Here is a 15,251-nt window from a genome sequence, read left to right on the forward strand (position 1 = left end):
TGAAAACTAATATAATTGGGCAAATATAGTGTTTCATGCAAGTAGATACACTGAAAGATAGAGAATCAAGTGAATGCAACAAGGCTGGGAACGTCTGCAAGGCTTGTGTCCTCCAACTCATTCCATCCTGTGGATAGGCCAAACACACACACACATACACACACAAACATACACACACACACACAGTCACACACCACACTCACACACAAATAATCAGTTCATGTTAAGTCACTGTGTGATTTCTATTGGAAGAGAGAGCAGGACTTGTGTCAGTGGTGTATTTTCCTTCGAGAGCCTTTGGTTGCCATGTAGATCAGTTCGTTTTTTTTTGTTTTGTTTTTTTTTTTCTGTTACCCTTCATGTAAGCAGCTCCAAGTCCCCAAGCAGCCTTTTCTATCTGCAAGTCCAATCTTCTCTTTGTCCTTTGGTTTTGTTGTCAATGCAGTTCTATTCTGTTTCCAGCCCCCGTCATCTCTGCATATTGCCCCCTTCTACACAAACTGCCTTATCTGCCTTCTGCATGACTTATGACCCCCACATATCCCTGCCTTACATATCATCACTCCCAAACACACATGCATACATGAATAATCATACATGGTGTTATCAAGCTATAATATACAGATTGATAACAGCACAGTTAGCGTGCAGTAGTTCATTGCTCATGAACTAAAACATTGTTCCACCTAAACCTCTTACATTCACTTTTACAATGTCATGGCACATTTTTGGAAGATCACTGTGAGTCTCAGGGGCAGCCGGCCAAACAGCCTGTAGGCACAGGAGATCTTTCCATTACTGACCATTATTTTATCCACCTCTCTTTTCCATCTCCAGCAGACCTGGGGCAAATAATACTGATATGTATTCATGTAATTTATAATGTGTCAGGCTATCAGTCAAGGATCAGATTGACTTTCCGATGTGCTATGAGCCATTGATTCCCAAAGTGTGGACTGCATTTCTTTGGTAGGGCACAAAAGTACTACATTTGGGTCTCACACCCTGGTGGGCAGTGAATGTATTGCAGCATGACGTCAGCTCTTTAATAGAGCATAAAGGTACTGCTGGTGATTCTTGCAAAGTCATTAAAAATTAAAATTCTCACTGATTATCAATTAGTAATACAGGTCACTCACTGGAGTTCTTATTTTCGCAGTTCACGTGATACTCAGGTCAGGTAGCAAGCATGACACTTTAATAACTACGTAGTAGTGGCTGGCTAGGGTGTACTTTAATTACAATCTGAGCGGGCCAGAGCGTGCTGTATGCAAGTTAAGTCCCGCATTTTTTTAATTAAAATGTACCTGCTGTGTATGGCATGCCAGAGCATTGCAGGGATATGACATGTTATCACCTTTTATCATCATTCACTTGAGTCTCATGAATGTCACAAATTGCTTGATGAAAATTAATAATGACAACAGACACACAATGCAATGCAACTTACTACACTTTAACCAAAGTGACATGAAAGATATAATGACATGGCTAAAATTCTTCTGTATTACCTGTGCGTAGAACGGGTAACCCAGCTAGTGTCTTCTATTTTCTAGTGTAATGTTTCTCCAATGTCTGGTTTCACATTGAAAACGTACTCCTTCACATTACTGGTCAAAGGGAAAGACTTGTGGCTGCACATATAAACTGCCATTCTGTTCAGGGTATATTACACACAAGTAACATCACAATCCAAAAATGGCAGTGTGCATTGATGTAGAGTTTAAAAATAAATTAAAAACAGTTAACAGTTTGTTTGCTCATTTGTTTGTTTTTAGAAAACTTTAATGCCTACTCAAATGTGATGATTGTATTTAGACCAGTATTGTATTTTCATAAAGCAGTCTAATCTTTTAGTCTACTAAACTTAGTCAACTAAGGTTAGTCGCCCAACATTAGCCGTCTACTCTCCATTTCACATCAATGGCTAAACTTGTAGATTAACCATTTAACATTAGTCGACGATTTTCACAGGCATAGCGGTCTCGCGAGTTCCGTTTGTGAAGAAACACCTCCAATGCACAAGAGTTTTGTTTACTTCCTGGTTGGTCGTCTGCTATAACCATGGCCGGAACCTGGGCCCTGAGGAGATACGCTTCCAGCCTCATCATCCGTGAACATCTCCAGTGGATTATTCCAGTCACGGAACACCCGCTCCCGCCGCAAGTCTCTCCTTCCTTCCTCCTCCATCAGGTGGTGGTACGTGATAGCCGCCATTTTTTAGGTAAGGCACTGAAGTTTTGTTGATTAAAATAAGATTAGCCTCCTCTGTAGCACGCTATAAACTTTAGTCAGTAACTTTAGCCAGCTAAGCACTTTGTGCAACAACTAACGTCAAAAGATTAGTTGACTAAGTGAGTTTAGTCAACTAATCAACATTAGACCACTGCATGAAACCGGGTCCAGGCCATCAGTGAAGTATACCTTTAAACTAGATCAGATAAATTAAAAATAACACATAATTTAAATCCCATGGCTTTTAGCATTTATGATTACATTTTTATAATAATCCAAATTTTTGTCATTTTAAACTTCATTAATCAATTGAAAATCAAACATGTCTTTATTTGTTTGTTTTCTTTTAATGAACTCTCACGGACCAGCTGCAGTACCTTCATGACCCACTTCTTAGTCTCATGTGTTGATCAAAATTGGGATTAAAAGGTTTGGTTTTGATTTTCCCATTTCAAAGTGGGCTTGGTGTTCTTAAGTTAGAGAATGTCTGTATCCTTTGGTATGCATTTTGTTAAGTCAGTTTATAGTAAGTATGAGTTTTATCCTTTGAAATGACAAAAAAAACTATGAAAACCTGTGTATTTATGGATGTTGAGATGGTCCAGCACCATACAGCTACTTTGTATTTAAAGTTACAGGCACACTTTCTGAGAGACAAAAAAATAAATAAATAAATAAATAAAATGTATTGAAATGTTTAAAAAATCTAATGCACCAAGTCGGTCTGTGGGGTATCTCATATATTATTTATTTATTTATTATTTATTTTCAGATTCCGTGGCAGTCTTAAGTTTGGGAATGACTACTATAAACTGTTGTAGCATATTTTTAAAACATGTAATTGAATTAAATTTTAAAAAAGAGTGGGGGAAAAAGTAAAAAAAAAATGTATAAAAAATGTATTATTTGACTCAGGTAGCTGTTTTTCCTTGTAAATCCTGTTTGATTTTAACCACTACCACATATTCTTATGTTTAGTGCTCTTTTCTCTTCCCATTCACTTTTTTTAACCTGCAACCATTCTTCCTAAAAGCCTCCTCCCTGAACTAACCCAATTTTAGGCTTCTCAGCAGCCTAACTTTTTTTTTTAATGCACTGTATTTTTGTGGCCAAGTTGCCATAACATTCTAAACTGTTCCTTCAAAATTACCCCCTGGAACAATAATTCTGACAACAACCACCTCTACATTTATGGTCCTTCTTCTTGCCCTGGTCACTTTAAACCCAGACCCTCACCTTTGACCTTCAGACCTGAACCTGTCCATCAGTCCACAGAACAATGTCCTATTTGCTCCGCTGCTTTTAACCTTTGATCTTCTCTGACCTGAAGAGAGAACAGCAGCCTTCAGGCAGGAGTGCTTGTTTACAGGCAAAGCCAACTATGTACGGTGAAGCTTCTCGTTTTCTTTCTGCATTTTCGTTCACGTTATTGTTTACTTCCTCCAGCTCATAATCTATTATTTCTTTTGATATTGTAGTCCATGTATTTTCTGGCAGAAGTGTAATATTTCTGTGCACCTCATTTTTACTTTTTTTTTTTTTGTCACCAAAAAAAAAAAAAAAAAATCATGAACCATCGACCCACAAAAACTAGGCTTTGTTGCATTATTTTTTTCTCTCTTTATTCACAGAATGCTGCTCTCTCTCACCTATTAACCCTCTACATCTGTGCCCATTCTTCATACATTACACATCAGATAATTAGCAGCAGAGCTACTTGCTCTATTATTTCACCCTAGCACCAATTATTTACCAGTTCTCATAATTACTTCAAATAGCAGCCTTGCAACAATAAGCTCAGTCATTTTACTGTCACCAACAGAGGAGGCTTTCTGTGTACGGCTGCGCAGCTGCTTGTCCTGTGAGGCATTTTGCATGTGCGCTGCATGCTGCATGAGGGGGTATGCACATATGGTTGGGCGGGGAGTATGTGGTGGGAGGGCGTAAAAAAAAAATAACTGCAAGAGACAGGGTGGGCAGGGAGGCATGGTTTGCTGCATGTGTGGATTGTCGCCATTTTCTGTCACAAAGTACATGCTAACGCCATCCTGTGAGTTAGTGTGTGTCTTTGCAATGTCTGTTTCTATTACACAACAACAAGACCTGTGAAGGTTCAAACCAATAAGCAAAGACAAAAATCCCCCACCCGCCACCCCCACCTTTCCAGAGCAGGTGCTCGATCTTGTTTGATTTATTGGTTGGTACCTGGTCGCTGTCGTTTCTTCATATGTGAACCTCCAAACCCCAAGGGGGAGCTGTGTACATTATTAGCAACTGCTCTGCCTATCTTCCTGTTTCTTTACGCTCAGAGATGCTCTTTATATCAACCTGTGAGACCTTCTAGAAGTCCAAATGTGAAATGTGATGATAGTGAAGTAGGTACGAAAGTTGAGGGATGAATCTAAAATCGTATTTTTGTTGCAAACTTTGGCACTCACAGGTTCTCCCCGTGTAAACTGGCTGTCACTATAAAATACTGCATGGAGACTGATTAAGCCAGTATTTGGACAGAAAGATGGAGCAAAGATATTACACACAGCCCCTTCTTTTGCTTTGACCCAACCCGTCCACACACCTGGTTCCCCTCATGTTTCTCCACACTCCCCTTCCCCTTTTGTTGCCCGGAGGTTCCAGAAACGACACCACACCTCTTCTCACTTCTTGGTTGTTTCATTGCCCATCCTGATTGGCTCGTCCACAGAGACTACTCCGTATGGATCTTCCTGTGGCTGATGACAACACAGTCCACTTCAACTCCACCCTCATGGCTTTGATCCGCACAGCACTGGACATTAAGATTGCAAAGGGTACGGAAGGTTTGGAATCTCTCTTCCTTTCCTCTGCCTGTTTTTCACATTTCTTCTTTTTCTTATTTTCCCCCTTAGCACAGCGTTATCTGAATTTGTGTCGCGTGATCCCAGATGGGCTTCCTTGATGCTTCTTCCATTGTAGCTTAAGTACAGCGTTTTCTGTGGGAGAAGATTCTGCCTGTGTTGTTTATTTGCAGATGAATGTTTTCAATTTCTGTAAGATGTTGAGGGTCCAAACCCTGTGTAATCATGACTGCGACAAAAATGTAGCTCCATGTTTATAATGCATGAAACACATTGTGTATGTCGTGTGTTATTACTCATGAAAATCTTTCTGTCTTCTGTGTTTTCATTTTGTATGTCGCTTATTTCACATTTTGGTGTTAAATGGAATGGATATGAATGGCTGTGTGTATTTGTGTGTCATGTGACGTGCTCTGTGTGCATGCCCCTGTGTATATTTGTGAATGTATCTGCGTGTGCATGCATACATGTATTTGCCAAATATGACTAGGTGGAATTGACAAGCACCAGATGGATGCAGAGCTGAGAAAGGAGATGATGGCAATCTGGCCTAATCTTTCCCAGAAGACTTTGGATTTGCTCGTCACACCACACAAAGGTAAGAAACAAAGTGTGGGTGCAGGTACGCTGAAGTGGCATCACAACCACATGGTGTAGAGATGCTCTTTGATGGGCTACCAAACCCTGTAACTCATTGTTCTCTCGACAGCTACTGATCTGACTGTTGGCAAAATCTATGCTGCCATGATGATCATGGAGTACTACCGTCAGAGCAAGATCAAACGCTCACAGGCTCTTCGGGATGAGCAGGTACTGTAGTCTCTCGGAGACTAACACCATTCATTTGCCTGTAGAATTTAAAGGTGGGCAGATGCACTGAAATTGAAGATGCATCTTTACAGCGTGTGTGCTATTGGGCTGTCATACTATGTTGTATGGCCAGATCTACACTTTAATACGCCTTTGATCGCTTTAAGATATAGGATATACACACAATAAAATATACACCTGGATTAATACAATACAGATTAGACAATAGTCTGGGAGTGGGGGTGTTCTGAATTACACACACACAAAAATATAATGAAACTGAATGTATTTTCCAATGCTTTGCCAGATACTTGCTCTCAATGTTTCATTAGCAGCTGCAAAAACAGTACTGCCATCTGCTGGGCAAAGTTATTTAATTCCTGAATGTTGCTTTAAATTGAAAATAATGTGCATATCAGACAGCAGGATGTGGCACACTTCTTGAGGTATCCAGCCACCCCATCATCATACTCATCAGCTGTGTTTTCTTTATGCTGAATCAATGGATACCCTGACTATGGAACTTGAGAAGCTAAGTGAGGAATCAGTGACTGAGTTTGTGTTTGTCCTGCATCAAGACTATGTTTCAGGCTTTTAATGTCTTCCTGGACTCAGCAATCAGACGTTTATGTGTACGAGGTCTGTCAATAAAGTAACGGTCCTTTTTATTTTTTCAAAAACTATATGGATTTCATTCATATGTTTTTACGTCAGACATGCTTGAACCCTCGTGCGCATGCGTGAGTTTTTCCACGCCTGTCGGTGACGTCATTCGCCTGTGAGCACGCCTTGGGAAGGAGTGGTCCCGCCCCCTTGTCGGATTTTCATTGTCTGGAAATGGCGTAATGAAAAGGACTTTTTTTCCATCAGAATTTTTTCAGAAGCTGTTAGAGAATGGCACCTGGAAACCATTCGAAAAATTTATCTGGCTTTCGGTGTGTAAGAGGACAAGTTTGGACATGTCCAGCTCTCCACAATTTCTCTGATACTTACTGGACTGGTAAGCATTGAAAGCCGAGATAGGCATGTCCAAACTTGTCCTGTGACACGCCGAAACGGAGGTGTTCCTTTGTCTCGCTTCCAAAGCGAATCGGTCTTTACGTGCGAAACCTCCGCGCGGCTTTCCATGAAAAAAATCTCTTGTTAAAAGTGAAATCTGCCGGAAAATGGCTGATGTCCAGCTCTTGTGATAACCAGAGAAAGAGCACACGACGGTCTCGTATCCACAGAGCCATCCGTTTAAAAATGGTCCGGTGGCTTGTGCCGCGTAGTCGCAGCTCGGAGCGCGGCGCGCCAAGCGTCCTTAAAGGGGTCCTTAAAGCTGTAGTAACAATCCTTATTCTCTGTGAAGCCCGTAAAATTTTCACAGAAAGCCAGATCAATTTTTCGAATGGTTTCCAGGTGCCAGTCTCTAACAGCTTCTGAAAAAATTCTGATGGAAAAAAAGTCCTTTTCATTCCGCCATTTCCAGACAATGAAAATCCAACAAGGGGGCGGGACCACTCCTTCCCAAGGCGTGCTCACAGGCGAATGACGTCACCGACAGGCGTGGAAAAACTCACGCATGCGCACGAGGGTTCAAGCGTGTCTGACGTAAAAACATATGAATGAAATCCATATAGTTTTTGAAAAAATAAAAAGGGCCGTTACTTTATTGACAGACCTCGTATTTGGTGAAAGTGTTGAACTTGGAGAGCATTGGCGGCTGGTGAAAAAAATTTTGGTGGGGCTGGTGTGCCAATAGATTTCCCTGTCTAGTCCGTACAGGCATTCAAATGAACAGTCGGAAACACTACAGTTCCACAATAATCATTTAATGTCCTTTTCAAAATCCACAGTTTCACAGAAGAGGTTAACCATTTACAACTATATTAGGTCTCATTTATACTGTGGAAAGGAATCGTATCAAATACAATACAACACTTTTGAGAAAGGAACATTTCACCATTTGACACCAACTACACACATAGTACACCAAACTGTACTGCACTGCCTTTATCTTCAGCCAAACACATCCTGGGTTTCACAATGACACCCCCCCCCCCCCCCAACAGAATAGAAAATATCACCAAATTTAGACTCTTTCAAAATATGGAAAAATTCCTCAATTGACAAAAGAACATTATGTACATACAACAATGAGAGAGACAGAGAGAGAAAATTATGGTAAAATTGAGGTACTAATTTGCATGAACATTACTGAGTGGAATGGAGGCAAAATAAAGAAGCTAGAATAACTTAAATAATTTGGCTAACTAATAACACCAAAGTAAGACCCTTCGGCTGCTCCCTTGTTTGCACTCGGGTTGCCACAGCAAATCCAAGGTGGATCTGCATGTTGAATTGGCACAGGTTTTACGCCGGATGCCCTTCCTGATGCAACTCCACATTACATGGAGAAATGTGGCATGGATGGGATTTGAACCCAGAACCTTCTGCACTGAAACCAAGTGCATTAACCACTTGGCCACCACCCCTGCTCTGGCTAACTAATAACACCAAAACCTTTAAATTAAATTAGATAAAAGTGATTAACAATTTAGAGGACAAAGTAAATTAAGTGTACAAAACCACTTAATTAAATGCTTTGCTAAACTTGAGTTAGTCTGACTATAAAGCCCTGTTTACACAAAGACGGTAAGAGCTCCCGGAAGCGTCCCGGAAGAGTTTTTGGCCGTCTTAAGGATCACACGCCGTTGTTAACGCCGGCAATAGGGGGCGTGGCTTAGTTCCGGCTTTACCGGGAATCGTCGAAAAAATTATTCAACATGTCGAATAATTCCGGGAGCGCTCCCAGAGAATTCGCGTGACGACGGAGACAACGCGAACAATGGCGTTTGATACTTTTTAATCGCCGTTTCATCCTGCCCCTTCCTGTAGTGCCGCAGGTTACACCGCCGTAATTGGCAGCCGGCGTTGTATCCCTAATCAACGGCATGTAAAACGGCGATTGAGCCCACATCAGCGTCCTCAAGGGCGTTTTAACCAGCGACAGAGGTGGACAAAACGGCGGCGCTAGCGGACAGTATGCCGTTCTAAACGCCACCTCCTGGTTAACGGTGTTCCAAACGGCCGATAGGCGGCGGTCAATATAAAAACACTCCAGAAGCTCCAGTATGCCTCCTAAAAGAAAATCGGCAGCGGCAAGGACTTACCAAGAGGTCTGGTTCAGAAGCAGAGGGTAGCCCTGTGGTGGAGACAGAGCAACACGTTGAGGAGGGTAAAAGGAAGGAGAAGAAAAGGCTGAGTATGATCTCCCTCCCCCTGCAGTGACAGAGGCATGTATTCCTGCTTCTTCAGCCTATTATACTCTGGGGGCGGTGCCTAAATGCAAAAGTTCCTGGAGTAACGCAGGATTTGCCTGGATAAATCCAGCAGTACACAGGGCATTATCGGCAGCAGCAGAACACCGCCATTCTCACGCGCGTCTTAACCTGCGATTGTAAAGGATAGAACTGGGTATTAACCCCCATTGCCTGACATGTGTCCGATGCTACGGCGTCAAAACGGCGCTTTATTCGGCGGATTTAGCGGCGTTTTATCCACGTATTTGCGGATACTACGGCGGCCAAAACGCAGGGGAAATGCCCCGCCCCTTTCCACCGCGAAAACAGCCGGAACTATTGCGAACTTCGGTCTACGTACTGCCCGCTGACAAAACCGTCTATGTGTAAACTAGGCTTAAGCGTCTTGTGTGAACTCAGTAGTGGCTGAGTGAGAATTTCTTTAAAAAAAAATGCAAATTGCTGTTTTAGGGTTTTGTTATTTTTTTAAGATGAGCAAATCATTCATTTTACACTGTGGAATACGCCAAAGAATATTTCACTTCTGTGGGCTGATCCTCATGACGTGTAAACTGAAATCAAGTTGAAACGACTCAAATATTTTATGATCAATAAAATATGGTCAATATTATTTTTCCTTATCAACATACACAATTGGTCAATTTGTTGCACTTCAAGGGGCTGATGAGTGAGCGCCCAAGAAGACAAATTATACATTCTGTGTTTCTGTCGGTAGAAATGCACTGATGAATGAGAGTCAGTTGTTGGAAATGTTGTTTTAATAATTCAGATTACATGTAGGCACACTAATGAGTAAAGTGACATTGATAATACTTTTTTCAAATATATATTTTATAATTTTTCCCCACCACATCTGGGAGGGCGGTGCCCCAATGCCCGCTATGGGCCAGCCGCCACTGTTGGAGAGACATTCACTTTTTTCGGTAATGACATTTCTGTCTCTGGGTCCTTAGCCCTTGAGATTGAGAGACACCTGGGAAGACCTTATAGAGTCATGAGGTTCCTGGACAGAAGTGTGTGGTGATGCTGATATCTTAGCAGGAGAAAGAAGGTCCAAGTCTTTAGGATTGGGGTGCTACCTTTCCTACTGTATGGCTGTCAGTTATTAATGCTAACCAATAGCTTAAGGTGAAAACTGGATGTCTTTGGCACTAGGTCTCTTCAGAGGATCCTTGGGTATAGCTGGAATGACTTTCTGGTAAACAAGCAGTTACTTTGGATAAACTAAGACGAGGAGTATAACTGCATTTTGAGGGAGTGTTAGCTTCGAGAGTTTGTCCAGCTTTGTTTCTCTGTGCATGAACATCACATAAGTGCCTGAGTGTTGAGGACTCCAGTGGTCAAAGACCACCAAGAGGATGCCCATCTATCTACCTGCCTTTGGCAGATAGATGTGGCATTGCAAAGTTGGCCATTTTTACAAGAGTTACCTCATTGTCAAGATGGACTTGACATGTTCTAAGTTTGTTTTCCATCCATTCATATCTTGAAGTGAGCTTCTTAAACCTTCAAAACTAATTGTTAAATGACAAGGCACCGATTTGTGTTTGACCCATCATGCAGTTCACCTAGTGTATGTTCTCCTCAATAGGACTGCTGCAGGGCTTGTTTGCCATGAGGTCCTCCATCATCTCTCCTTGTTGTACGTCCACCACCAGATGATCATTTCAAACACATGTGCTTGTCTTTAAGAGTTTCCCACAAAGTTCTTGCCTTGTTCAGCCCTTTTTCCTCTGGTAGTCTGCAGACTGATCCACTACTAATGTTATTTAGTGATTTTTAGGCCTTAATGCTGAAGGTTTCAAACTGGCCATTGCTGACTTCAATCAATGTTTTGAATTAAGGGCCATTGTTTGTTACTGACCAAAGCATCACCCATAATGATCATTGATTGCTTTGTCTTCCTGCTGTGCATCTCTCCACTGCTTGAAATCCACCTTCTCATTAGATCTATAAAGCACTGGGATGGTTACTTCATGTCCCAGGGCATTAGAACTTAAAATCCTCACAGGCAAGCAGACTGTCAATTCTACCTGCTCCTTTACCAGTTGTTCATAAGTTTCTCTTGAGTCCTTTTCATCAAATAAAATATTTTTGCTTTGTCTCACTCCATTTTCCATCCTTCTATTGCTAGTTACCACTTTCCGCCATTTCTGCATGCTACTTAATAGCTGATGGTAGTGTTGTATATATGCCACACAGAATCGAACGCCATTGCTGTTTCAGCGGGTGGAGCCCCCCTTCCCCTGTTCAGGATGGAAGGCCGGGATTAAACACGCCCTTTCCCACCTGAGACAACGGGCACTGTCAATAACCTGTGAGTATGCCTCGCAACACAACCATGTAAACTCAGAACCCTTTCATTATGCCTTTGTGCTTCCTTTCACGTACTGTCTGTGTCTCTGCATGAATAACACAGAATGTACTGCAATCCATCATGCTGAGACAATCCCAACTTGGTTACTATAAATTTATAAGTAAGGATTAAAACGAGAAGCCCCGTGCATTATACGGTTTGAATGCATGACGCGGAGTCTAAAACACACGACGAAAAGCGGATGTGGTGTTACTCCATGAAGTGCATTCAAACCGTATAATGCACAGCTTTGAGTTGTTAATCGCTCTATACCATGGTCCACCACAGTGAGCTAACACAAAAATATTTATTTAAGTTAACAGAACTTGATAAAAATGTGAGTATTTGGGACTATTTTATGTTTTGTCTCCGATGCGCTTACCGAGTCTGTGGGCTTGCGCGGCAGCGGGCACTCACACCGCCCACCCTCTCTGCTGTGTGGAGCTGTGGCAAACTCTGGCAGCAGGTCCAGAAACTACGCTCACTGTTTTGATGCGGAGTGCTCGGCAGCACGCAAGGATAGAACCGTTCTCTTCTTCTTTCCCGTCTTCAATCTTGTCCAGTTCGTCCACTCCTCAAATGTTTTAATTTGGCCAAAAATATTAAAATTCACTTGGAAATCCATGTTTTATCACGTTTCTGTCATTCACCCGTCAAAACACAGCTGATCTTGCGCGTTGCTATGGTGATGACCAGAGCGGAGTGATTATAACAGTAACTTAACTCGCCGAACTACGTGTGCGTATACACGAAAATAATGTACGCCAGTTAGACATGGAATTCTCGGTGACCATGGTATAAGAAAAAGATAAATCCAGTTTCAATATTTTGAACTATATCTCTGTCATATTGCTTTGACTACCATCAAAATGAGGTTAGGTGAATTGGAAACTTAATTGTCCAGGTCTCCCTTGCAAAAGAGATCTCAATCTCAATGGGACTAACCTGGTTAAATAAAGGTAAAAAAAAAAAAAAAAATCATCCAAAATATAACATGGAAGCTGCGTTATTATTATTATTATTATTATTATTATTATTATAACGATAATAATGCTGTTGAATAAAATACCTAACCAGTAAATCAATTCCACATCTTTAAATGTACGAGAAATATCATTTTGTATCACAGAACCATAGATGGCATATTTACTGGACAAACCCTCCGTGACATCACCAATAGGTTTTCCTGAAGAGCAACAGCAGATGTGAAGCTCAAATGGTGTGGCTCCAAATATCACCATTTTGGCAGAGCCTATCTCCATCTACCTCCTGTGGACAGCAGGAGTTAGCTTGAGTGGACATGACCTTACCAAGCTATGGGTATCTGCTAATATACAAATTAAATTAAATTCTATTTCTAAGTTCTGAAATTCAAAAATTTCATTCAAAGGAAATACTGGAGCACAAACTTCTTAGATGGTCCATTGGTCTAATTAACCACACAGCAAGCCATGTTATTTCAGATAGCTTTAATAAAATGTTCAGAAAGGATAAACATGGTCAAGTCCACAGCAACTAACACCAGCTTCTGCTAGCGGGACCTGATTCATCTCACCAGCAGATAGCTGTCACTCAAAGTGACAACACCCTGAATTATTCATAACATTATGGATTAAATTGTCTTACACTGATTAGCTACATATATAAAAATGACATCCTTCCCACAACCCTGTATATTTGTAATGAATGCAGAAACTAGTTATAGAGACCAAAGCTTTCCTTTTACCAGGCTGGAAACGTGATTATTTCTGCTCTAAATTTGGACATTTTAACATGGGTTTCTATGGGAAGTGACGTGTGTGGAGCCAACCTCAAGTAGCCATTCAAGGAATTGCACACTTTGGCATCAGTGCTGGTGATTGGGACTTGCACAGAACCAAAAAGTAGATCTAGTTTTTATTCAAATAAACAGTGCTCTTCTTGCATATGGATGATATATCTGGATCTGCTGTGCAGGAATATGTGCTTCCATATCGGTCCTACCTGTTGTGATGTTTGGTTCAAAGTAATAAATTGGTCAAGATGAGGGTCTGTAAAACGTGCTTGTTTGCTTATACTAGTACATTAAATTTAGTAGTAAATTTATTGTTCTGGAGAGTGCACACTGTGCCTGTTTTCGAGCCTGTACACCAGTTAAGCCTTCATTTGTACAGTAAATGGGCAAAACTAGCAGAGCATGCTTTGGAAGCAGATCAGTGGAAGAAACTGTGTGCATGTGTGACAGTGTGTATGTGGGTCTACGTCACAGGCAAGTGGAAAAGGGGGTTCCAGAGAGCCATTCATGGATGACAGCAAGGGCTCAGGAGATGTCCAGAAAGGCTGGCAGCTGGAGCCCAGATGGACACCCTGTGGCTGGCCTAGGGAACATGGCTAATTCCCAGGTAGAAAGCTCACACAATACATAGGCTATACATTTAGTATCATGTACCCAGTATGTTTAACCATTAAACATTATTTGTTGTTACCATTATGTCATCAATACCTTACAAATTCTCAATGCAACAAGTAATATTTGATGGTAACATGATTCTTTGTGCAGTTACATCCTGCAACTCTCTTTTCCACTAATAGTTAAGGTGATATAAAACTAAGTGGGGGAAAAGGTGAATCACCAATATCCTTTAATGGGCATGGGAGGCCACAACACTTTTAATTACAAATTTAGACAAAACTAGCAAATGCAGAAAAAACACACACGTACAAAACTGTATCTGTTCATCAACAAGTTGCATCAAAAAAATCATTTTCTAAATTGAGATAATGCCTGCAAACACAGGTCACAAACACAACACTTTAATTTGATGTTTGTGCTGCAGATTCACACAATGCACGCATGGGCGCAATTTGGTGGGGGATGGGGGGACATGTCTCCCCCACCTTTTCAACCAGGAGGGACAGAATATGGTATGCCCCCCCATCTTCTGACATATATGTGTGTACTTGTTTTGTCTTATGTGCAAAACCATGTCAGAATAGTATCTTTGTTTCTGCAAGTTTGTATTTTTAGCAGCATTGACTTGTTTACAACACCTGTTTGTTGTTTGTCTCATTTGGAATTTTCTGGGACTGCATTTGCCCAGATTTGAAACCAAAAATAGTTGCCTCTAGGGACTAGTGTCTACACATAAGTATCAATGGACCATATACTAATTTACTAAATTCTGAAAGTCAGAAAAGGAAATCAGAAAAGCTATCTGGGACCTCAGAAAGCCCATCTGCAATTATTGCTTGATCTCCAAAATCAGTCTATGCAAGCAAAATTATGCTCAGTATGAGTGTTGTCATTAGTGCCACTTCGAAAATTAAATTCATGATAAGCAATTTATCCTAAACTTATGATCTGTTGTTTTTTCAAACTTATGCAAAAACAAATCTTGAGAAAAAAAAATACAGTATGTGATAGTTGTTAATTATTAAGAGCCTGTTCTTTCATATTTATGAATACATTTTACCACATTGCAGTTGTTTTTTTAATGAGAACTCAACCTATCATTCTTTTTGAGTTCTACACATGTGGTGATACCTTATTTACACCAGGATGTTAATAAAATCAATGCTGGCTATTCTCAGAATAAAGTACTTATATCCACAGTTTCAAATTGTATAAGTCAAATGGTGTCCACTTTATAGTCTTCTCAAAACATTAAAATTACTGTTCTGGATGCTCAGAATGCATCTGAGCTTATCTAGAAACCCTTGGCTTCTGGGGGC

General features: G+C 41.0%; 1 protein-coding gene across 1 annotated transcript in view; it reads left to right on the forward strand.

Moving 5' to 3' along the window:
• cacna1aa (calcium channel, voltage-dependent, P/Q type, alpha 1A subunit, a) overlaps positions 1-15,251 on the forward strand; it is a 327,384-nt gene that overhangs the window by 271,577 nt on the left and 40,556 nt on the right. The window contains 7 exon segments of the mRNA XM_034189657.1: positions 4,937-5,051; positions 5,560-5,667; positions 5,779-5,879; positions 11,387-11,419; positions 11,421-11,467; positions 11,469-11,501; positions 13,789-13,921. Coding sequence (XP_034045548.1) covers positions 4,937-5,051; positions 5,560-5,667; positions 5,779-5,879; positions 11,387-11,419; positions 11,421-11,467; positions 11,469-11,501; positions 13,789-13,921 — 570 coding nt within the window.

This window comes from Thalassophryne amazonica, chromosome 16, assembly GCF_902500255.1.
Source record: "Thalassophryne amazonica chromosome 16, fThaAma1.1, whole genome shotgun sequence".
Taxonomy (NCBI): Eukaryota; Metazoa; Chordata; class Actinopteri; order Batrachoidiformes; family Batrachoididae; genus Thalassophryne; species Thalassophryne amazonica.